The sequence below is a fragment of the Lepidochelys olivacea genome (genome assembly GCF_965140295.1).
Source record: "Lepidochelys olivacea isolate rLepOli2 genome assembly, chromosome: 7".
In the NCBI taxonomy this organism is placed as follows: Eukaryota; Metazoa; Chordata; order Testudines; family Cheloniidae; genus Lepidochelys; species Lepidochelys olivacea.
The window spans coordinates 72,791,111-72,814,954 of NC_140417.1; the positions used below are offsets into that span (position 1 = coordinate 72,791,111).

The 23,844-nt window shown below is 42.3% G+C and overlaps 1 protein-coding gene across 1 annotated transcript in view; it reads left to right on the forward strand.

The window, feature by feature from the left end:
- GLUD1 (glutamate dehydrogenase 1) overlaps positions 1-23,818 on the forward strand; it is a 59,363-nt gene extending 35,545 nt beyond the window's left edge. Inside the window, exons 6-13 of the mRNA XM_084633257.1 lie at positions 8,111-8,290; positions 12,050-12,187; positions 16,820-16,957; positions 17,100-17,180; positions 18,290-18,413; positions 19,856-19,947; positions 21,486-21,548; positions 22,378-23,818. Coding sequence (XP_084489383.1) covers positions 8,111-8,290; positions 12,050-12,187; positions 16,820-16,957; positions 17,100-17,180; positions 18,290-18,413; positions 19,856-19,947; positions 21,486-21,548; positions 22,378-22,497 — 936 coding nt within the window. The 3' untranslated portion in view covers positions 22,498-23,818. The remainder of the gene's footprint in view (positions 1-8,110; positions 8,291-12,049; positions 12,188-16,819; positions 16,958-17,099; positions 17,181-18,289; positions 18,414-19,855; positions 19,948-21,485; positions 21,549-22,377) is intronic.
- Positions 23,819-23,844: the final 26 nt, after the last annotated feature.

Here is a 23,844-nt window from a genome sequence, read left to right on the forward strand (position 1 = left end):
TGGATCACAAGGGACGTTTCACCAACATCAACGTGGGATGGCCGGGAAAGGTGCATGATGCTCGCATCTTCAGGAACTCTGGTCTGTTTCAAAAGCTGCAGGAAGGGACTTTATTCCCAGACCAGAAAATAACTGTTGGGGATGTTGAAATGCCTATATGTATCCTTGGGGACCCAGCCTACCCCTTAATGCCATGGCTCATGAAGCCGTACACAGGCAGCCTGGACAGTAGTCAGGAGCTGTTCAACTACAGGCTGAGCAAGTGCAGAATGGTGGTAGAATGTGCATTTGGACGTTTAAAGGCGCGCTGGCGCAGTTTACTGACTCGCTTAGACCTCAGCGAAACCAATATTCCCACTGTTATTACTGCTTGCTGTGTGCTCCACAATATCTGTAAGAGTAAGGGGGAGACGTTTATGGCGGGGTGGGAGGTTGAGGCAAATTGCCTGGCTGCTGGTTACGCGCAGCCAGACACCAGGGCGGTTAAAAGAGCACAGGAGGGCGCGGTACGCATCAGAGAAGCTTTGAAAACCAGTTTCATGACTGGCCAGGCTACGGTGTGAAAGTTCTGTTTGTTTCTCCTTGAGGAAACCCCCCGCCCCTTGGTTCGCTCTACTTCCCTGTAAGCTAACCACCCGCCCCTCCTCCCTTCAATCACCGCTTGCAGAGGCAATAAAGTCATTGTTGCTTCACATTCATGCATTCTTTATTCATTCATCACACAAATAGGGGGATGACTACCAAGGTATCCCAGGAGGGGTGGTGGAGGAGGGAAGGAAAATGCCACACAGCACTTTAAGCACAGCACTTTAAAAGTTTACAACTTTAAAACTTATTGAATGACAGCCTTCTTTTTTTGGGCAATCCTCTGTGGTGGAGTGGCTGGTTGGCCGGAGGCCCCCCCACCGCGTTCTTAGGCGTCTGGGTGTGGAGGCTATGGAACTTGGGGAGGAGGGCGGTTGGTTACAGAGGGGCAGCAGTGGCAGTCTGTGCTCCAGCTGCCTTTGCTGCAGCTCAACCATACACTGGAGCATACTGGTTTGGTCCTGCAGCAGCCTCAGCATTGAATCCTGCCTCCTCTCATCACGCTGCCGCCACATTTGAGCTTCAGCCCTCTCTTCAGCCCGCCACTTACTCTCTTCAGCCCGCCACCTCTCCTCCCGGTCATTTTGTGCTTTCCTGCACTCTGACATTATTTGCCTCCACGCATTCGTCTGTGCTCTGTCAGTGTGGGAGGACAGCATGAGCTCGGAGAACATTTCATCGCGAGTGCGTTTTTTTTTTTCTTTCTAAGCTTCACTAGCCTCTGGGAAGGAGAAGATCCTGTGATCATTGAAACACATGCAGCTGGTGGAGGAAAAAAAAAGGGACAGCGGTATTTAAAAAGACACATTTTATAAAACAGTGGCTACACTCTTTCAGGGTAAACCTTGCTGTTAACATTACATACATAGCACATGTGCTTTCGTTACAAGGTCGCATTTTGCCTCCTCCCACCGCGTGACTACCCCCTCAACCTTCCCCCCTCCCTGTGGCTAACAGCAGGGAACGTTTCTGTTTAACCACAGGCAAACAGCCCAGCAGGAATGGGCTCCTCTGAGTGTCCCCTGAAGAAAAGCACTCTATTTCAACCAGGTGACCATGAATTATATCTCACTCTCCTGAGGATAACACAGAGAGATAAAGAACGGATGTTGTTTGAATGCCAGCAAACATACACTGCAATGCTTTGTTCTACAATGATTCCCGAGTACGTGTTACTGGCCTGGAGTGGTAAAGTGTCCTACCATGAAGGACGAAATAAGGCTGCCCTCCCCAGAAACCTTTTGCAAAGGCTTTAGGACTACATCTAGGAGAACCGCAAATGCCAGGGCAAAGTAATCCTTTCACATGCTTGCTTTTAAACCATGTATAGTAATTTAAAAGGTACACTCACCAGAGGTCCCTTCTCCGCCTGCTGGGTCCAGGAGGCAGCCTTGGGTGGGTTCGGGGGGTACTGGCTCCAGGTCTAGGGTGAGAAACAGTTCCTGGCTGTCGGGAAAACCGGTTTCTCCGCTTGCTTGCTGTGAGCTATCTACAACCTCCTCCTCCTCATCATCTTCTTCGTCCCCAAAACCTGCTTCCGTATTGCCTCCATCTCCATTGAAGGAGTCAAACAACACGGCTGGGGTAGTGGTGGCTGAACCCCCTAAAATGGCATGCAGCTCATCATAGAAGCGGCATGTTTGGGGCTCTGACCCAGAGCGGCCGTTCGCCTCTCTGGTTTTCTGGTAGGCTTGCCTCAGCTCCTTCAGTTTCACGCGGCACTGCTTTGGGTCCCTGTTATGGCCTCTGTCCTTCATGCCCTGGGAGATTTTGACAAAGGTTTTGGCATTTCGAAAACTGGAACGGAGTTCTGATAGCACGGATTCCTCTCCCCAAACAGCGATCAGATCCCGTACCTCCGGTTCGGTCCATGCTGGAGCTCTTTTGCGATTCTGGGACTCCATCATGGTCACCTGTGCTGATGAGCTCTGCATGGTCACCTGCAGCTTGCCACGCTGGCCAAACAGGAAATGAGATTCAAAAGTTCGCGGTTCTTTTCCTGTCTACCTGGCCAGTGCATCTGAGTTGAGAGTGCTGTCCAGAGCGGTCAGAATGGAGCACTCTGGAATAGCTCCCGGAGGCCAATACCGTCGAATTGTGTCCACAGTACCCCAAATTCGAGCCGGCAACGTCGATTTAAGCGCTAATCCACTTGTCAGGGGTGGAGTAAGGAAATCGATTTTAAGAGCCCTTTCAGTCGAAATAAATGGCTTCATTGTGTGGACGGGTGCAGGTTTACATCGATTTAACGCTGCTAAATTCGACCTAAAGTCCTAGTGTAGACCAGGGCTTACTCAGACCTACTTTGCATTAAGTTTTGGTCACTAAAGTTGGAAGATACGCTTTTTACTGTTGGTAAATATATAAATCTGCTGGTCCAAAAGTGATAACACTCCAGAAGATCCTTACTGACATCTGGGACAGTGAAGAAATGCCACAAGACTTCAAAGATGCCACAATTATTCCTTTATTTAAAAATAAAGGCAGCAACATATCCTGTGATAGTAGGAGAAATATTACATGGTTATCTGTCGCTGGAAAAGTCTTTGCTCATGTCCTCCTGAACCCGAACAATTTCATCTGTCTCAGAAGCCAATCTACTTGAGGGTATGTCTACACTACGAAATTAGGTCGATTTTATAGAAGTTGATTTTTAGAAATTGTTTTTATACAGTCAAATGCGTATGTCCACACGAAGCGCATTAAGTCGGCAGAATGCGTCCTCACTACCACGGCTAGCATCGACTTTACGGAGTGGTGCACTGTGGGTAACTATTCCACAGTTTCTGCCGCTCATTGGAATTCTGGGTTAAGCTCCCAATGCCTGAAGGGGAAAAAAACATTGTCGCGGGTGGTTTTGGGTTCGTCGTCAGTCGCCCCTCCGTCTGTGAAAGCAACGGCAGACAATCGTTTTGCGCCTTTTTTCTGTGCAGATGCCATACCACGGCAAGTGGAGCCCGCTCAGCTCACTGTCACTGCTGCTGTTGTGTTCTGGGTGCTGCTGTCAGCAGATGGTGCAGGACGACTGCTAACCATAGTCATCCACTGCTTCTGCTGCAACTCTGCTCTCCTGCTCTTGTAAATGAACTCAGTCTCAATAGCAAATTTCTCCATGTTCTCATCCTCCACTGCTTCCGCTGCAGCTGTGCTCTACTCCTCTCCTGGTGCCATGAATCCACCTCGCAGGTCCTCTCATCGTTCTGTATAAATATCTATTCTCGTGGCATCTGTCGTCGTCCACCGCTTCCACTGCAACTCTGCTCTCCTGCAGACGCCAAACCATGGCAAGCATGGAGCCCATTCAGCTCACCGCTGCTCTTGTGAGCATTGTAAACACCTCGCGCATTATGCTGGAGTATATGCAGAACTAGGCTAAGAGACGCCAGCACAAAGATGATTTTGATGAGGACATGGACACAGACGTTCCTGAAAGCACAGGCTGTGGCAATTGGGACATCATGGTGGCAGTGGGGCTGGTTGATATAGTAGAATGCCAATTCTGGGCCCTGCAAACAAGCACAGACTGGTGGGATCACATAGTGTTGCAGGTATGGGACGATTCACAGTGGCTGCGAAACTTGCGCATGCGTAAGGCCACTTCCCTTGAACTCTGTGAGTTGCTTTTCCCCCCGCCCTGAAGCGCAGGAATACCAAGATGAGAGCTGCCCTAGCAGTTGAGAAGCGAGTGGCGATAGCCCTGTGGAAGCTTGCTATGCCTGCCTGCTACCGGTCAGTCGGGAATCAATTTGGAGTGGATAAATCTACTGTAGGGGCTGCTGTGATCCAAGTAGCTAATGCAATCATTGACGTTCTGTTATCAAGGGTAGTGACTCTGGGAAATGTGCAGGTCATAGTGGATGGCTTTGCTGCAGTGGGTGTCCCTAACTGTGCTGGGGTGATAGACAGAACACATATCCCTATCTTGGCACCTTGCCAACCAGTATGTAAACCGCAGGGGGTACTTTTCAATGGTGCTGCAAGCACTAGTGGATCACAAGGGACGTTTCACTGACATCAACGTGGGATGGCCGGGAAAGGTGTATGACGCTCACATCTTTAGGAACTCCGGGCTGTTTGAGCAAGTGCAAGAAGGGACTTACTTCCCAGACCAGAAAATTACCTTTGGGGATGTTGAAATGCCAATAATTATCCTTGGGTCCTAGCCTACCCCTTGCTCCCAAGGCTCATGAAGCCATACACAGGCAGCCTGGACAGTAGTGAGGAGAAGTTCAACTATAGGCTGAGCAAGTGCAGAATGGTGGTAGAATGTGCCTTTGGACACTTAAAAGCTCGCTGGCGCTATTTGCTAACTAGGTCAGACCTCAGCACAACCAACATTCCCATTGTTATTGCTGCTTGCTGTGTGCTCGATAATATCTGTGAGAGTAAGGGGGAGACGTTTATGGTAGGGTGGGAGGTTGAGGCAAATCGTCTGGCATCCGATTTTAAGCAGCAAGACACCAGGGCAATTAGAAGAGCACCGTAAGGTGCACTGCGCATCAGAGAGGCTTTGAAAACCAGTTTCGTGAGTGGCCAGGCTTTGGTGCGACAGTTGTGTGTATTTGTCCTTGATACAAACACGCCCCCGTTGTTGATTTTTAATTCCCTGTAAGCCAACCACGCTCCCTCCTTCGAAATGAAGTAACTATTGTTTTGAAACCGTTCATTCTTTCTTTATTAATTTAAAAAAAAAAAGGGAGATAACTGACAAGGTAGCCCAGGTGGGGTGGGGGAGGAGGGAAGGACAAGGCCACATGGCTTATTTTAGCCATACTACAAATCAAACTGTTTGAATGACAGCCTTCTGTTGCTTGGGCCATCCTCTGGAGTGGAGTGGCTGGATGCCCAGATTCACTGCTTGCCTGCTGTGCGTTCTCCTCCTCCTCCTCTTCCTCCTCATCCACAAAATCCTCCTCCCTGTTGTGTGAGACTTCCCCCTTGCAGGTGTCCACAGACAGTGGTGGGGAAGTGGTAGTGTCCCCTCCTAGAATGGCATGCAGCTGATCATAGAAGCGGGGTATGTATGGGGCTGTGATCCGGAGCGACTGTTTGCCTCCTTTTTCTTTTGGTAGGCTTGCCTCAGCTCCTTAACTTTCATGTGGCACTGCTGTGTGTCCCTATTGTAGCCTCTCTCCAACATACCCTGTGAGATTTTGGCAAATATATTTACATTTCTTCTTTTTGATCAGAGTTCTGTCTGCACAGATGCTTTTCCCCATACAGCAGTCAGATCCAGTGTCTCCCTTTCAGTCCATGCTGGAGCTCGTTTGCAATTCTGGGGGGCTGCATGGTCACCTGTGCTGCCGAGTTCGCCATGCTGACCAAACGGGAAATGAAATTCAAAAGTTCCTGTGGCTTTTCCTGTGTATCTGGCTAGTGCATCAGAGTTCAAAGCGCTGTACAGAGCGGTCACAATGGAGCACTCTGGGATAGTTCCCAGAGACCAATACCATCTATTTGTGTCCGTACTACCCCAAATTCGACCCAGCAAGGTCGATTTTATAGCTGGGAAGGAGTACAGAAGTCGATTTTAAGAGCCCTTTTAGTCGATGGAACGGGGTTGGTTGTGTGGATGCATTCATTTTAAAATTGACCTAATGCGGCTAAATTTGACCTAATCCCGTAGTGTAGACCAGACCTGAGACTCAGTGCAGATTCAGACCTGGTCATAGCACCATAGACATGATTTTCAGTATCCGGCAAATACAAGAAAAATGTATCAAACAAAACATGAATCTGTTCAGTGTTTTCATCGATCTGACAAAGGCATTTGATACAGTCAATAGAGAAGGATTATGGATGATCCTCAGCAAACTTGGTTGCCCACCAAAACTGGTAAAGATCATTTGTTTATTTCATGAGGGGATGCAAGGTCAGGTACTTTTTAATGGAGATCTCACTGACTCCTTTCCCATTTCAAATGGAGTCAAACAAGGCTGTGTCCTTGCCCCTGTACTGTTCAACGTCTTCATCATCCAAGTTCTCAGCCATGCTACAGATGGGCTCAGAGGCATATACAACATTGCTATCTGAATGTGGATGGCTTTAAGAATAGTGGCCCTTTCCTGCCAAACCAATTAAGTCTTTAATGGGTACCATATTAAGTTGTCCAGAAAACCCACAGTAAGTTTCTTGATCACTGAATGAAGAAATATGACTAAACTTCTCAGCTCTGAAATTCACATCAGTGCACTAGTACAACTCTTTGCTTTCTTTCCACATTCCCTTGTATTTTCTAAGGCATTGGCCTCTCTGATGGAGGGAATTGTGGAAAGAAGCTGTGTTCATCAGCTATGTGCTTATAGGCTACTCATTTCTGTTTAGATTTTTTTAAAATGTAACTGATTGGAAACTTGGTAATACTTTGTGGATTGGCCAAGATGGTTGTACCCCTGGTAAGTGGTTACAGCTGACTTACCACCAGAGGGAGCAGTACTCCTTTTCTTTTTGCGGATACAGACTAACATGGCTGCTACTCTGAATACTTTCTGAAGGAAACACTTTAAATTTAGATTTTGGAATAAAGTTTTTAATAAGATGGACCTCACTGTTGGAAAATGAAGGATAATGAGACTCCTATACGTTAATCTTTGTCAGAGTTTTAAGGAGTAGGGTTTACTTTGGGTATCAAGCACATGTAAGGCAACTAGGTAGAAGGTTTATTTCGTTTGAGACTGTGTAAAAAATGGGGGTTTGGTGGCATGTGAGTGCCTTTCCATGTGGGAAAAGATACCTATCTATTGTTTTTCCAGATGACTTTGCACTGTAGGCTATCGTCTTGAGGTCAACTGTGGCCCCTCTTTTCAGACAGTAGGAAAGACTAGTTCATAACATGTGTGGGTAAAACCTGTTACTTGGGGGTAAATTTCTTATGATAGCATCTCAGCCAGATCAGTGTGTACTCACTTCTAAAGTTGTTAGTATGCCTGTACTGCATGCTTTCAGATAATAATATTTGTTTCCTGTTGTGACTGTTTGCAGCTAAAACTGTTTAATCATCTTTAAACTGCCCATAGATACGTCTAAACTTTTTATGTTGTTTTAAAGGATTAATTTGTCAAGAACAATGATGGTTATCACAATTGTAGTCATACAGCTCACTACCTTTCTGTGGCTAGTCAGATGGCAGCTTCTCTCTGGGCCCTTCATCCTTACAACATCACTAAACAGACCACTGTAAATTAATGTAAGCATAGAGCTGAATTGTGCAAATCACAACACTTCAGAAAATTGCACAGTATCTCAAGTACTGTGGTTATGTAATTACACTACATTGTATGGCAGGGTAGAATTTTTCTAAGATGCTTATGGTAAGCTGAGCAAGGGAGTTTGGAGAGGTAAGCTTAAAAAGGTGGTTCATATCTTCATTATTGCTGTCAGTAAAAGCTATAATGTAAGTACATCATGGAAAGAAATCTGTTAATGTGTTTGAAGCTCACCTACACATTATACCTCAGCTGTTGTTTGACTGATCCTTTTCTTGGAAAGAGTGATGCAGTTTATAGAATTCTAAACTGTCTTGCAGGATATTAATGCCCATGCTTGTGTCACTGGTAAACCTATCAGCCAAGGTGGTATCCACGGACGTATCTCTGCCACTGGTCGTGGTCTCTTCCATGGAATTGAAAACTTCATCAATGAAGCTTCATATATGAGCCTTCTGGGAATGACTCCAGGATTTGGGGATAAGACATTCGTAGTCCAGGTAATTTGTCTAGAAATGCAATTGTTTTGGTGAAGAAAATTGGAAATGTAGCTGCTTTTAAAATCACTATTAAAATGGTAGACCTGGTAAGGTTTTATAACTGTAGAGATTAGTCTTGCAATCAATTTAAACTTCAGAAGCAATTTCCAGACAAGAGTTATCCTTTATTTTGCATTTTAAAAAAAATTATATACATAGGCACACAGCCAAAACTCCAGCCATTTTCTAAGAACAACATTGTATTCATAGACTGAGTATGTCTATACAGCAAAGGAAAACTCATGGCTGGCCCATGCCCGCCAGCTCAGGAGTGGTCTTGTGTACCCCCAAGTTACTCCTCACTTAAACTACTTGCTTACAAAATCAGACATAAAAATACAAAAGTGTCACAGCATGATATTACTGAAATATTGCTTACTTTCTTATTTTTACCATATAATTATAAAATAAATCAACTGGAACATAAATATTGTACTTACATTTCAGTGTATAGCATGTAGAGCAGTATAAGCAAGTTATTGTCTGTATGAAATTTTAGTTTGTGCTGACTTGGCCAGTGCTTTTTATGTAGCCTGTTGTAAAACTAGGAAAATATCTAAACGAGTTGATGTACCCTCTGGAAGACCTCTACGTATCCCCAGGGGCACGTGTACCCATGGTTGAGAACCATTGCTCTGGAGGATAGGATTAAAATTCAAAATGATCTGGACAAACTGGAGGAATGGTCTGAAATAACTAGGATGAAATTTAATAACGATAAATGCAAAGTACTTCACTTAGGAAGGAACAATCAGTTGCACACTTACAAAATGGGAAATGACTGCCTAGGAAGGAGTACTGTGGAAAGGGATCTGGGGGTCATAAAGGGTCGCAAACTAAATATGTGTCAACAGTCTAGCGCTGCTGCAAAAAAAAAAGGAAACATCATTCTGTGATGTATTAGCAGGAGTGTTGTAAGTAAGACACAAGTAATTCTGCTCTACTCCATACTGATTAGGCTTAAACTGGAGTATTATGTCCACTTCTGGGCACCACAGTTCAGGAAAGGTGTGGATAAATTGGAGAAAATCCAGAGAAGAGCAACAAAAATGAGTAAAGGTCTAGAAAATATGACCTATGAGGGAAGATTAAAAAAATTGGGCTTTGTGTAGTCTGCAGAAGAGAAGATTCAGGGGACATAAGTTTTCAAGTGTATAAAAGGTTACAAGGAGGAGGGAGAAAAATTGTTCTTTAACCTCTGAGGATGATACAAGAAACAATGGACTTAAATTGCAGCAAGGGTGGTTTAGGTTGGACATTAGGAAAACTTTAACTGTCAGGGTAGTTAAGCACTGGAATAAATTGCCCAGGGTGGTTGTGAAATCTCCATCAATGGAGATTTTTAAGAGCAAAGGGACACTTGTCAGGGATGGTCTAGATAAGACATAGTCCTGTCTTGAGTGTAGGGGACTGGACTAGAAGACCTCTTGAGGTCCCTTCCTATGATTCTGTTGCTGTGTAGACTTCTGGGCTTGGGCTGGAGCCTGGGCTCTAAACACTGTAGGGTAGGAGGTTCCCAAAGGTAGGGCTCCAGCCTGAGCCTGGAAGTCTACAAGGCAATGATAGTGCCTCACAACCTGAGCCCCATGAGCTCGAGTCGGTTGGCACGGGCCAGCTGCAGGTTTTTCTTTGCTATGGAGACATACTCTTACAGCTCTAGACATCTTTTCCAAGTTCTTGGAGATTTTAAACTAAGGGATATTACACATTTCATGTGTAATGTAACCCCACTTTTTGCAAAATTATATTCTGTAATTACTTCCATATAATGGAAACACGAGCCCTTTAGTTACCTTATTTTTGGATCCTAAAGAAAAAAATGCAGAGCTCAGAAAAATTTGAATATGATCTGATCTGTGGTATTATGAGATGTATTTAGGACAACATAATGACCTAGATTTTCAATTTTAGTTCTGAATTATTTTGGCTTTTGTGAGACCTCAAAAGACCCTTAATTCAAACTATGCTGCTACATGTTTTAGGACATGAATATTGGGTGAGAAGAAAGAGACTACACTGAGAAATGGATTTCTAATACTACTTAACATGCATAATTATATCCTTTCAAGGGTTTTTTGAAATTTGTCCTGTTTATCAGGTTGGATAAATACATAATTAGTGAGCTATTAAATTAAATGCGGAATCTGGATGATGGTCTAGAATGCTTTATTTGGAACTGTTCTCATATCAATGTGGCTAGTGTTAGAAATGGCAGAGGACTGATTGCTACATTTTTAGTAATGAATCCACGACATCACCTAATTGCAACCTACTGTCCTGTGCCAGTTAACCAGTGACCTGAGACAAACATCCTGTACCCTATGTAGAAACACAATAGCACATCAACATCCCCGCTCTTTGGAATTCACATATTGGCAGCGCCTAAATATAAAAGTCTAAAACTGAACAAGCAAACTAAAAACTTGGCAAAACAGCTGAAGACTAATCAAGAAAAAATGAGGACACAGCACTGAAGATAAACTCCATACATAAATAGAACTTAATTCTTGTATCAAAGCTTGCTTCTAATGTAAAAGGGGAACTGTGCAAAATACTTTGAAAGTAATAAATTGAGGAGTTTCATATTCACTCTTCCCTGTAGTTAATCTTTTTTCCAGCTCTGCCAAAGGCTTCCTGGGTGACCGTGGGCAAGCCACTTAATCCCTGCTTCCGTACCTGTAAAATATAGAAACCAGCATAACATCCCACGGAGCTAAGGTTTAATTTACATTTGTAAAACAGTCTGATGTATGGATAGAGGCTACTATTGAAGTGCAGAGTAGAAGAAGATCATATCCTTTAAAACGATAGTTTTTGTGGAAGACTGCTTTAGAGACAATAAAATGGATTATCAGAAGAACAGGGCTCCATTAAAGAGTCAACATGAGAAAATAATTCAGTTGTATTTTAATAAATAAAATGAACTTGAGCCACTCTTAGAGGCTTTAAATTTTGCAGGCATCCCATATCTATAGTGACCAGAGGAACACAAGTGTAAAGCAAATTCTGGAATTGTCATTTCAAAGTCCACAGAATTCTATACAACATTCAGTTATGTGCACATTCAGAAAATATGTGATTAAGGCAAATGTAGTTATGAAACATTACATTGACTACATTAATAGCTTTAAAGCTGTTCATCTAGCCTCAAGAAAACTTACAAGTACATTAATACAGTAAAAATTAAAAGTAACTTACGACAAATTTCAACTGAAGTTTTAGTCTTTGAAATTTTATGATCCCCAAAATTACCACGAGCACTCTGCTACATAGTTCAGGAACTGGAAGCAAAAAAAAAAAAACATGGAAAAGCAGAATTTAGGAATAGGAGAGGGCTTCATCTTGGCTAGTTTTTCTCTCACAAAATAAATACCTTCTTCATATCACGTAACTGGGTAGCATCTTTGCAAGTATATGCAGCTTGAATGAATCTCAGTGGAAACTTGCATGCTACTTTTTAGAAGAAAAATATTGGAATGATGTGTAAGTTCTGTCACTAATCTTGCAAAGTACATTATAACAGTAATTCTCTCTCTAGAACATCAGGCCAATGTGGTTAATGTACACAAATATGTCCCCATCCCATATCCATGCCAACATATGACACAAAAAGGTGAAAAGCAGATATAAGCTTATAAGGATCAAATGTTTTAAGACTTGTGGGCTCATTTCACATGATTTAACTGCTCTTTCTTCTATTCTCCCCATTTTTATTTACAGGGATTCGGTAATGTGGGCTTGCATTCTATGAGATACCTTCATCGTTTTGGTGCTAAATGTGTTGGTATTGGAGAGATTGATGGTAATATCTGGAATCCTGATGGGATTGACCCAAAAGAACTAGAAGATTACAAATTGGTATGAGACTTACATATTGCTCCGTGTGTAAACTCTGAAAATACTGGAGATGACTAGAGGCTGGTGTTAATCGTGCGGAATATTTGCAAATTATGATCAGCAGTGCTCTATAAATTGCTCATCAGACTATGTTCAGGATTGGCAACTGTGTTTTTAGTATATCATTTTCACTAGCTTGAATGCAGACCAAATTGATTAATAATAATTGGTTTCATGGCTTTGATAGCCTGAGTGGTGCTAGTCTGTTCATTTCCCTACATTGCCCATCGCCACCCAGATAGGCACAGTTGCGGATCGGAGTCTCTGCAAAAAGGCAAAGGATTGCAACCAAACAGACTAAATTACCCTGGTTTAGATAATTCTTAATGTGTGTGTGTGTGGGGGGGGGTGTCACAATCTCCCCCTCCCCCCCATGTTGCTAAATAGCAGCTAGATTGCAGAAGGTGGGAAGGAAAGGGTCCTGGTTTGGAACAGGATGAGAACTTCTCATTTAGACTTCCTAGTGTAGTACTACGGGCAAGCTTGCATAGCTGCAGCCTCTGTGCCATCTGTTATATGGACAGATAGAAGTTTTTTGAGCAACTTCCATGCTCAAGAAAAGAGATGAAGTTCATTTTGAGGAAACTGAATATGGTCTTGTAAATTGTGGCTTTAACTTGCTAGCTTCCAAATATAGCAATGTTGAGTAGACATTTAAAGGGGCACTGTCCATTTAGGCATAAAATATTACTTCATGTTTAACTAAACTCCTTACATTTTTTTTTTTTAATAGACTAGGATCCTTAGCATTTAACCATTTGCTTTAGGCTTTTATCGTGCTCCCAGGAAGAGCTCTTGATTAGTCGTATTAGTACTCTTGGGGAATTTTGCATCCAAAAAAAAAAAATTTCTGCACAATATTTTAAAATGCTGCAAAAGTCAGCATATTTTATTTGCCAAAATTACACAATATAAATATGCCAATTTCAATTATTTTGGTCGCTTATTTCAAAATACCTTTCAGCAAGCATGTCTAACAATACAGATGACTAAAAAGATTCAGGAAATATTTTTTGACAAATAGATTCCTTGCTAGGCATATTAATACAGAACTTTGAGTAATAATTCATTCAAACTATAATACAGAAATGTATTTTCTGCACCCCTCAGAAGCAGTACAAAGGCTTGTGGGAGTGAGGGGTAGTGAAGGAGCTGAGGGAGAGGGAAGTAATTGCTGGGAAGGAGACTGGGAGTGAACCTGGAGAGGTGTTGGGTGTGGTGGGGAGAAGTATAGAACAGGTATTTTTGTTGGGGAAGAGGGGTTGTTAGGGAGTTGTGGAGCCTCCCCCATGCAGACCCTGGCTGACCCCTAGTCTCTCCCATTCAGTCAGGCACATCTGCCCTTGTCCCTGCACCCCCACTCCCATTCAGCACTTGGCTCATTGGTGTCCTCCCACTAGCCCCTGTGCTCCCGCCCCAGTCTATCCCTCCCACTAGCCCTTCTGAGCCCCAATCTATGACCTCCCAAGCAGCCAATGTGTCCCGTTTTGTCTTCCCCCCCCCCCCACCCCCTTAATATCGAGTGTCTCTTCACCTGGCCTCACAGACAGGGCACTGTGAGGAAGGTAGCCACTGCCCCCTCTCTGCAGCTGGCTGCTCTGGCCCTGAGCCTGCTTCCCTCTCTTCTAGCACCACAGCAGGCTCTGGTGGGCAAAGTTGTAATTGCAGCACCTCCCTGACAGAATCTATTTTCTGTGGAGGAAAAAAAATCTGCAGAGGGCATGAATTCTGGGTGTGCATAGTGGTGCAGAATTCCCCCAGGCGTATATTAGAGACAAGAGATGTAGTGCTTAAAATGAAAGTGCCTTTTCTATCTTAATATAAAATAGTAATTTGTGTACTGCAGCAGTAGTGATTATTTGTAGATGTTCTGATATACTTAAAATCTAGACCAGGGGTCGGCAACCTGCGGCACGCGCGCCAAAGGCGGCATGTGAGCCGATTTTTACTGGCATGCTGCTGCCAGCCGGGGTCCTGGCTGCTGGCCCCGCTAAGCCTGCTGATGGCCTGAATGAACAGAACCCCCGGCCGGCAGTGGGCTGGGCGGGGCCGGCGGCCGGGACCCCAGCTGGCAGGAGCAGGCAGAACTCCAGACCGGAAGCAGGTGAGTCACTGCTGGTCTGGGGTTCTGTCCATCACCCAGCTCAGCCTGCTGCCAGCCTGGGGTACTAGCCGCCGGCCCCGCTCACATCGCTGCTGGTCTGGGGTTCTGTCCATCACCCAGCTCAGCCTGCTGCCAGCCTGGGATACTAGCCGCCGGCCCCGCTCACATCGCTGCTGGTCTGGGGTTCTGTCCATCACCCAGCTCAGCCTGCTGCCAGCCTGGGGTACTAGCCGCCGGCCCCGCTCACATCCCTGCTGGTCTGGGGTTCTGTCCATCACCCAGCTCAGCCTGCTGCCAGCCTGGGGTACTAGCCGCCGGCCCCGCTCACATCGCTGCTGGTCTGGGGTTCTGTCCATCACCCAGCTCAGCCTGCTGCCAGCCTGGGGTACTAGCCGCCGGCCCCGCTCACATCGCTGCTGGTCTGGGGTTCCAGCTTCCCAGCCCCCCCGCTAACCAGGGTCGAGGCCTCCAGCCCTGTTCAGCCCTCCTGCTGGCTTGGAGTACCTGCAGCCAGCCCAGGGCTCTGCTCCTGGCCTAGCCCTTATCAAAAATTACACTACAACTAGCTTAAAAACTTAGTATATTACAGTAATGGTTAAAAAATGTATAATATTAATAAATACATAGATTTGATGAAACAAAGTACATCTATCTCTACACCGATATAACGTGGTCCTTGGGAACCAAAAAAATCTTACTGTCTTATAGGTGAGACCGCGTTATATCTGGGTAGGGAAAGGAACCGCTCCCCGCCCCAGTTCACCTCTGCTCCGCCTCTGCCTCCTCCCCTGAATGCACCACCACTGCTCCGCTTCTCCCTCCCTTCCACGCTTATCACGCCAATCAGCTGTTTGGCGCGGGAAGCCTGGAAGCGAGGGAGGGGGGAGAAGCAGAGTGGCAGCAGCACGCTCAGGGAAGGAGGCAGAGGCGGAGCGGAGGTGAGCTGGGGCAGGGAGTGATTCCTCTGCATGGCCCCCCCCTTACTTGCTGTGGGCGCCCCCCGCCCCAGCTCACCTCCGCTCCGCCGCTTCCCACGAACATGCCACAGCTCCGCTTCTCCCCCCTCCCAGGCCTTCTGCGGAGCTGCAGCGTGCTCGGTGGGGTGGGGGAGGGCGGGCGCAGAGGAACCACTTGCAGTAACATGAAGTCGGATATAACGTGGTAAAGCAGCCCCGCTCCCCAGAGCGCTGCTTTACTGCATTATATCCAAATTCACGTTATATCGGGGTAGAGGTGTAGTTGTACTTGTGTGCCTGTGCTTAATTTGTTTTTGATGATCTACCTTCTTAAAAAAATCTTGCATGTCTCGCACCCCCAGAAAGGGCGTCTCGCACCCCCAGAAAGGGCGTCTCGCACCCCCAGAAAGGGCGTCGTGCACCCCAGGTTAAGAGCCACTGCACTAAACTGATAAGATCTACATTTTAATTTAATTTTAAATGAAGCTTCTTAAACATTTTAAAAACCTTGTTTACTTTACATACAACAGTAGTTTAGTTATATAATATACAGACTTATAGACCTTCTAAAAACGTTAAAATGTATTACCAGCACGTGAAACCTTAAATTAGAGTGAATAAATGAAGACTTGGCACACCACTTCTGAAAGGTTGCCGACCCCTGATCTAGACTGATATTTTGAAAATATATGTAAGGATCTTCCATAGATGCTGCATGAGATTCACCTCTGTTTTTAGAGTGTATTTTTGAGGTTAGGGTGAGCATACTCTTAATTTTCATTCTTATCCCACAGATGCACTGTAAACAGATTGTAGAATCTAACCAATATGAATGTATTTCAGGCATTAAAATTAATTGACACTGGCTGATCTGGATTTAATTTTAATGTGAACTGTATTAAGTCTCAACTTTTTATCCAACAGCCTTAGTGGGATGATCCTTGGCTGCCCATGTAAATAGGAATGGCAATCACATTTTATACTGTCTTTTTGAACATGCTGTTCCTTCTATCTCTTTTACTTACTGAGATGGATTAGTAGGTGTTTGAATTGACATTGTTTTTAATTCAAGATTGGGGAACAAGCAAGGAAGCAGACCCCTTTTTTCTCACTCTTCTAGTATGGTAAACTTACATTCTGTTTCTCTAAAGTGCAAGTAAATGAAGTGTTTCACCTGTCTCGAATGGAGTAAAGTGCTTATACAAACCTAATAGAATGGTACAGTGTCTGTTTAGAAGTATTTAAGGTTTAATTGAAAATTTGATGGTATTTGGATTTTTTTATGGTACTTGCGGTAGTAGTAGCTGTAGGAGGGGAAGGAGGGCATTTGTGTTAGTTTTAAAAACATAGTGCAGTAGACATGCTGTGGAAAGTGTTGTACAGACACATGCAAAGACATTCTTCAAAGAAGGATGCATGGCTGTCAAAGCAATGGTCTTTCCCATTTTAATATAAAAGAGTAAGTGACGATTATGTTGTGCAATAGTGATGCTGAAAATAACCGATAGTCACACTTCTCTTCCCCTCAAACAGCAACATGGGACAATTGTCGGCTTCCCCAAGGCACAACCATATGATGGCAACATCTTGGAATCAGACTGTGACATTCTCATCCCTGCTGCCAGTGAGAAACAGTTGACTAAATCCAATGCTCACAGGGTCAAAGCAAAAGTAAGAAGAAGAGTTAAACTAAATATTAAAACAAGAAACAGTATGGCAAATGTCTTTCTCCATATTTACTCCAGCTATTGGTGTGAATATAAATATATGCCTCTGTGTGTCAATAATTATTGTGTCATGGTTCTTTCCCTAGATTATTGCTGAAGGTGCCAATGGACCTACAACCCCAGAGGCCGATAAAATCTTTTTGGAGCGGAATATCATGGTCATTCCTGTAAGATTATTTTGCCAACACTAATGGAAAGTAGACTGGGTCTGTCTGCAAATGCATTCTTTCTCCTGATCACAGGATCAACCTTAGAATTAATATTCTTTAAGAATCACTTACGTGTTCAGAATAATTTTCCTATGAAAACCATTCCTACAATGCCCTCCCTTCTGTGCCTCTTACCTTGAAAATTGGTGTTCTAACTTCACTCAAGACTTGTGAGGTAACTATCCTCAAATCCCAGATCTCTCATTGCAGCCATGTTCACTTACTTAAATTCATCTATTGCATGGGAGCGACATTTTCAAAAGAAAAACAATTTACAGTTATTCCTATCAAAGACTGACACAAATCCCTAAAACCTTGGTTTTCCTTTCTGGGAATTGACACTTCGTTAACTGCCCAGTCCAGTGAGTGGAGTAGGGAGGGAGAGTCTAAATGCAGTGGCTGAATTTTTCATACTTGGATGTCTAACTTTTATTGAAGTCAGTGGGAGGGTTTTTGAAACTCAGAGCTGCCTATCTGGGTACCTAAAGTTAGGCAGCCAAGTAGGGAAAAGTTTGGCCATTGTCTTCTGCGCTCTAGAAATAAACCTGAACATGGGTGTTTTGATAGAGCTTTGTGCTACAGATGAATCTGGAATGTATAGCCATAACAAAAGGTTGCATGCTGCACTGATTACTTGAAAGAAACCTTATCTAGGACAGCAAGGTCCGTTTTGGGGAAGGGGAATGCTATCTCTAAAGAAAGTGATGTTGCTGCCAAGTGATTTATTTTAAATCTTGCTCATTTGGCTACTCTAATGCATGCTTTTTTATTTTCTTGCCAAAAACTTACAGGTGGAGAGAGGGGAAAATAACAGTTAATCATGTGTAGTTGTATTTGAGGCTTTTTAAATTCATACATTTTTAAATTAATAAAACTTGTAATCCTGATCACTTCAGTGCTCTCCTGAGGGGAATTAATGACTGAATTATTCTCTGTGCTGCCTGTGATGTTTAAACAGGATTTTCATGTTTTTGCATTTTAATTTGCCTTCTAAAAATACAACTAAGTTGTCGTGTCTTATAGGTTTATCATTCAGAAAGCTTTCTGTTAATGTTGTTTCCGTGCAGGATCTCTATTTAAATGCTGGTGGTGTAACTGTGTCTTATTTTGAGTGGCTGAAAAACCTGAACCACGTCAGCTATGGCCGCTTGACTTTTAAATACGAAAGGGATTCGAACTACCACTTGTTGAGTAAGCCTTACTTCTACTTTTATTTGCTCTTCAACAAATAAATTGAACTAGAAAGGAACTCTAACCAACTACGTCGTTAACCAAGGTTACATTTGACATTTCTATGCCAAACATGGAAGAAATCAAATACAGAGATGTTCTAAATTTGACTTCTCTTTAAATCTGCTCCTAGTGTATGTGGGAAAGCTTACAAATGTACCTAGTGTGAAGATTAACTAATGTATTGAGTAATACGTAGGAAAACATTGTAGAAAACTAACAGTGTCTTCATGAAGTGATACTTAGCTTTTGATATTGTCAAAATGCCTTACAAATACTAATTCAAATCCCTTATGAAAGAAAATATAGCTCTCTTCAGTGTAAAAACAAAATCCAAAAACCTTCAACTGTGTATTTGGCAATATAATCAACAAATTACAGCTTTGAAGATCCCTGCATTATGACACTGAGCAGGTATACAGCACAGTAGGATTTCTGTGAAGTGCAATAGTGTAATTGATATGGCTATTCTTGAAATGTGGCTTCTGGCCCTCTTGGCTCCTGACTTGGAGGCCATTGTTTGGGCTTCCCATTTCCTGACCAGAATGCTGATTTTATGAAAAAAATAAGCTTCATGGAGTAGAAGAACTGTAAGACTTGTCACCAGGTTTAAATAACACTTCATCGCAAAACGAAATAGCAGTAACAAATGCCTTAGTTTCTCAGAACTTAATGGAGTTGACAAAATTTAGATAAGGAATCTTTTTTAAACATAGCCTCTTCACATAGTGTACCCCATCTGCTCTGGCATTGCTCAAGTAGTAGAGGGTCCTTCCTAGCATTTAGAACAATGCCTTAAAATTGCATTTATCTGAAACATGGTTAGGTTATATAAATGCAAAAACCAATATAAATGCAAAAACTTGCATAAGAGATAGTGTCTTATGTGCAGACATTTTAAATTCCTTTGGAACTTAGAAAGCTTTTAAAACTTCTTAAGCTTTATTGTTAGTTAGTGCTGTCCTTCTTAAATATAAGCTAAAAAGGAGAAATGGTTGTTCACTTTACTCTCTGAAACTCCATGCCTGAAGTTTCTACATTAGAAGTATTGGTCTATACTCTTCAGGCGGTCATTTATAGAGGACTGAGATGGTGACCTATTAGCTGGTTGAGTTTAGGCTGCAGCTCTTCCACCTCCATCTCTACTTAGCCATCCCAGTCTTCCAAATTGTCTTGCAGCAAAGAGAGTACTTGGGACCTTGAGGTTTCTAATTTGAAGCCTTTGTATATCAAAGTAATCGGACTCAAATTTTGTTGCAGTTCTTTAAAAGGTTACCTAGCACAGCTCAGTTTATGCTATTGGTTGAAGTAATGAGTGCTGAAACTCTTTAAAAATACTCTCACTGGAAAGTTATTCTCTTGCTGCTGAAATTTAACTTGCCTTGTTTTCCTTCCCTTTCCAGTGTCTGTCCAGGAAAGCTTGGAAAGAAAGTTTGGGAAACATGGTGGAACTATTCCAGTTGTGCCTACAGCAGAATTCCAGGATAGGATATCAGTAAGTAGCTGCTGTGATGCTTTTAATCTTTGTTACTCCAGTTGTATTCTGGTATTATAATTGTAAATAAAATCCATTATTTTTCTGTTGGGCATATGTTTTTGCCATAAGGCATTAATGTGTGGTTAGTTACATGATCGAATAGGATGATCTGAAATGCCCAGTAGTATGGCAAGCAGGCTAGCTATGTCCAGTTGGTATCTTGCACCTGACTCCACAAAACATTTTTAGCTCTAAAGTTCTTCTAAAGCTGAAATTTAGTGTGTACATACAAGTCATTTGGTCTTACATTGTTAATCAGACGGTTGCTTTGTAATACCACTCACTGTTTAGAGTGCAAAAACCTGCCTCCTTTTGCAGAGTTACAAAATCTAAACTGTATTTAGTCTCTTCTACAGTAACACTATATACATAGGTTGATTTACTGAACATGTTTCTCATGTGCCTACCTCTTCTTCTTCAGATGATATGTTCCAAAAACGTTACTCAGAATTGTTGCTTGTTTATATGAAGTGATCACCAACTCCAGTATTCTAAAAAACACTCTTCCTTTCGTACACATACATAACTATATGAAAATATAGTTAAAAGATTTTTGAGGGGGGGCAATAGACAATTAATATGTTACTGTTTTATATCATTTTGAAAGGAAGAGGAATTGCAAATAGGTACTTCAGAGGCAGAGAGTTTCTCAATAGTGAGCTAAATATTCATGAAAGGTCACATGTTAGACTGAGTCAGAAGCCTAGTACACTGATTTCGTAGAGTTTAAGGCCGGAAGGGACCAGTGGGGTGATGTGTTCTGAACACTTTCACAACACAGGCCGTAGATCTTCAGACTGTAACTGTTGCGTCAAGATCATATATGCTGTATCTCAAACAGAAATTCTCTTAGAATGAGATCCAGTCCTAATTTACCAGTCTTGTGGCTGCCCTAGGAATAAAAATATTGAAGATTGAGGTTTGTGTTAGTCATCTCACTTCAGGATTTTTTAAGTATTCCTGTATTCTGCATAAGAAATGTATTGAGAAACCGGGACCAAATAGCTTGTTCATTCTTGCATAAGTCCTGACCAACTCATTCAGTAGAGCAACATTTTATCCTAGAAGTGTTTTGTAAAAAGAATCTTCCTTATTCCAGAATATATCTTCATTGAATTTATAAATGTAAAAGTAAGAAATTGTAGTTCTCTGTAGAAACATTAAAGTCAGAGTGCCACTACTGGGCATTTTATTCGCTGCGGGCTTGATATCCAGAGTCTATCTTCCCTTTTTATTGAACCTCTAAACATTTCACATACCATATGCTAGGGCTTACTGTCTGTAAGATCACCCACTGAATTAGCAGTGTTCACATATTAGTCTCCTTTCACCAGGTATTAAAAAAATATATTAAAAATTTGAAGAAATCTACCGTGAAAGCAGGCTGACTAATTATCGGAACCCAGCGTGTTAGTCTGATGTACTAAGAGAGAGTCAATAATATTGCATATTTATTCATGTCCTATTGAACCCGGATTGCATTCATTCCCTTTCAGGGTGCATCTGAGAAAGACATCGTCCACTCTGGATTGGCTTACACCATGGAGCGTTCCGCCAGAGTAAGTATTGCATTAACATGCAGAGTTGTAGCAAGGGGACATAAACATAACCGTCACAAAAGCAAACTAAGTCAGCATGTAGTGATATCAATGGACAGCACTATTTCCTTGCACTTAAAATAGAAGACCGCTATTGACAATAGTAGGTTTCAGAGTAGCAGCCGTGTTAGTCTGTATTCGCAAAAAGAAAAGGAGGACTTGTGGCACCTTAGAGACTAACCAATTATGCTCTAATAAATTGGTTAGTCTCTAAGGTGCCACAAGTCCTCCTTTTCTTATTGACAATAGTAGTAGTCACTGCACATATAACGCTCCTCTGAATAGATGTTTGTGTGGATACCTTTAATTGGATGTTGTAGGCCATCCAGAAACTGAAAACAAAGTTAAAGTCAACTTGTGTGGATTTAGCAAGCATATTTTTTGATAAAAAGTTTACCCATTGGAGAGCCCCATCATTTATCTTTTTATGTTATAGAAATCTCTTGGAGCAAAAATATTTTCAAAGCTATATTTAATATCACCACATATATGTAGACCATACTGTCCCTCCAATGGAAAATACTGCAGAAGGGGGCATGAAGTCCACTGGATACTCCATGGCTTTTGTGAAGATTTTACAAACATGGAGGGGATAGAGTCTTTGATGATTAGAAGTGGCACCATGGAAATCTAGGAAAGACTTAAGCCTTATGGATGCTGGGCTGTAATCTGAATACTAGGATCCCTCTGTACTGAGCCTTAGCCCCTCTCTGAAATTCCTTGAAAACAGTGTACATGGAAAGGCTTTTCAAGCAATCATAAAAAACTTCCTTCTTTCATTTCTCTTCAGCAAATCATGCGCACTGCCATGAAGTACAACCTGGGTCTGGACCTGAGAACAGCTGCCTACGTCAATGCAATTGAGAAAGTCTTCAAGGTGTACAATGAGGCTGGTTTGACCTTTACATAAACGGGTCATTACCTATCCTTATTGATACCCTTACTTTTCCTGCCATTGTGTACCCTCTTCTTGGGAAGCTTATCGCAAGTTTATATGTAACCACAAAATTCCTCTTTCCTCTGACATTATAGTGGGTACTATTCTGAATTAGTTACAGTCCAAATATATATATATATTTTTTAAAAATAATAAAGAAAAATCCATGGATTAGGTATTGAATACAAATATGTATCTAAAGATAACCAGTTCATCTGCACTTGTGGGGGCCATTCTGGGTATTTCACCTTTAAAATAAAAAGGTACACTTCTTGAATGGATAAACAGTCATGTTACGTGGGCAACCTATCAAATTTCATAACATACTGTACTAGATGAGCAGTTAGTTCATCCTATTACTTCATGCACTTTTGTTTAATGATGTAATTTTGGCTTTGGCACTTTCAGTAAGGCCTTGTATGATCAATGCTGTGGCATTGTCCAAGGCAGAATGGGCCTCCTGCAGGGAGTAACTTTGATAGAACTCTCTAACTTCTACTTGTTGCAGAACTCCAGGCCTGGGGTTTTTTTAGGCAATGTTTTTTCTCTTTTATAAACTGTGTGTCTTCTATAGGACTGCCTTTAATCACTAATTGAACCTGAACTTGACTCAAGCATTATGAGATACATTAGAGAGGTGACAGGAGCTAGAATTTTTATAAGGTGAAACAGTATCATTGTGTACAAATATCCAGCAAACATATATCTGGTTATGTTTTAATCAAGTCGCTCTACATAACCACTCAATTATAGGTTTTTTTAAGATTATCTGAAGTTGATGTGTATAATCATATATATATGTAGTCCAGCAAACCCTAACTTTTTTTAACATTAATTCTTTTCAGTCATCTTATTTCTAGAGGCTTTTTTCTGAACATTAAGTTGCCTCAGTGAACAATTAGAAGTGGAGTCTAACCCTGAAACTGTTGGGCTAACTACAAAGGAGCTAGACTGCTGCTGTAGACCTTATGCAATGTCTTAACACACATTGACTTTCTATTTTTTTTTTCTTTATTGGGAAAGCTTGCATATTCTGAACATATTCAATTGTAACAAAATGGACCTTGATATAGTATTAGATCAAACATAGCTTTTTGAGTTTTTGTCAAGGCCTTAGTCCAGTGGAGTCCCATTGAAGTGCCAGATGTTATTTATGTAATGAATAAGAATTTTTTTAAAAAACAACCAAACCTAATCCCTCTGCGGAACTCATGTTTTTTCTAAGTACTTTGTAACTGCGTGACATAACAGGGTGAGAAAAGCAGTTATTAAAAAGTTGACCTTTCCAAACCTACTATACTGGTGTATTACTGTTTTCAA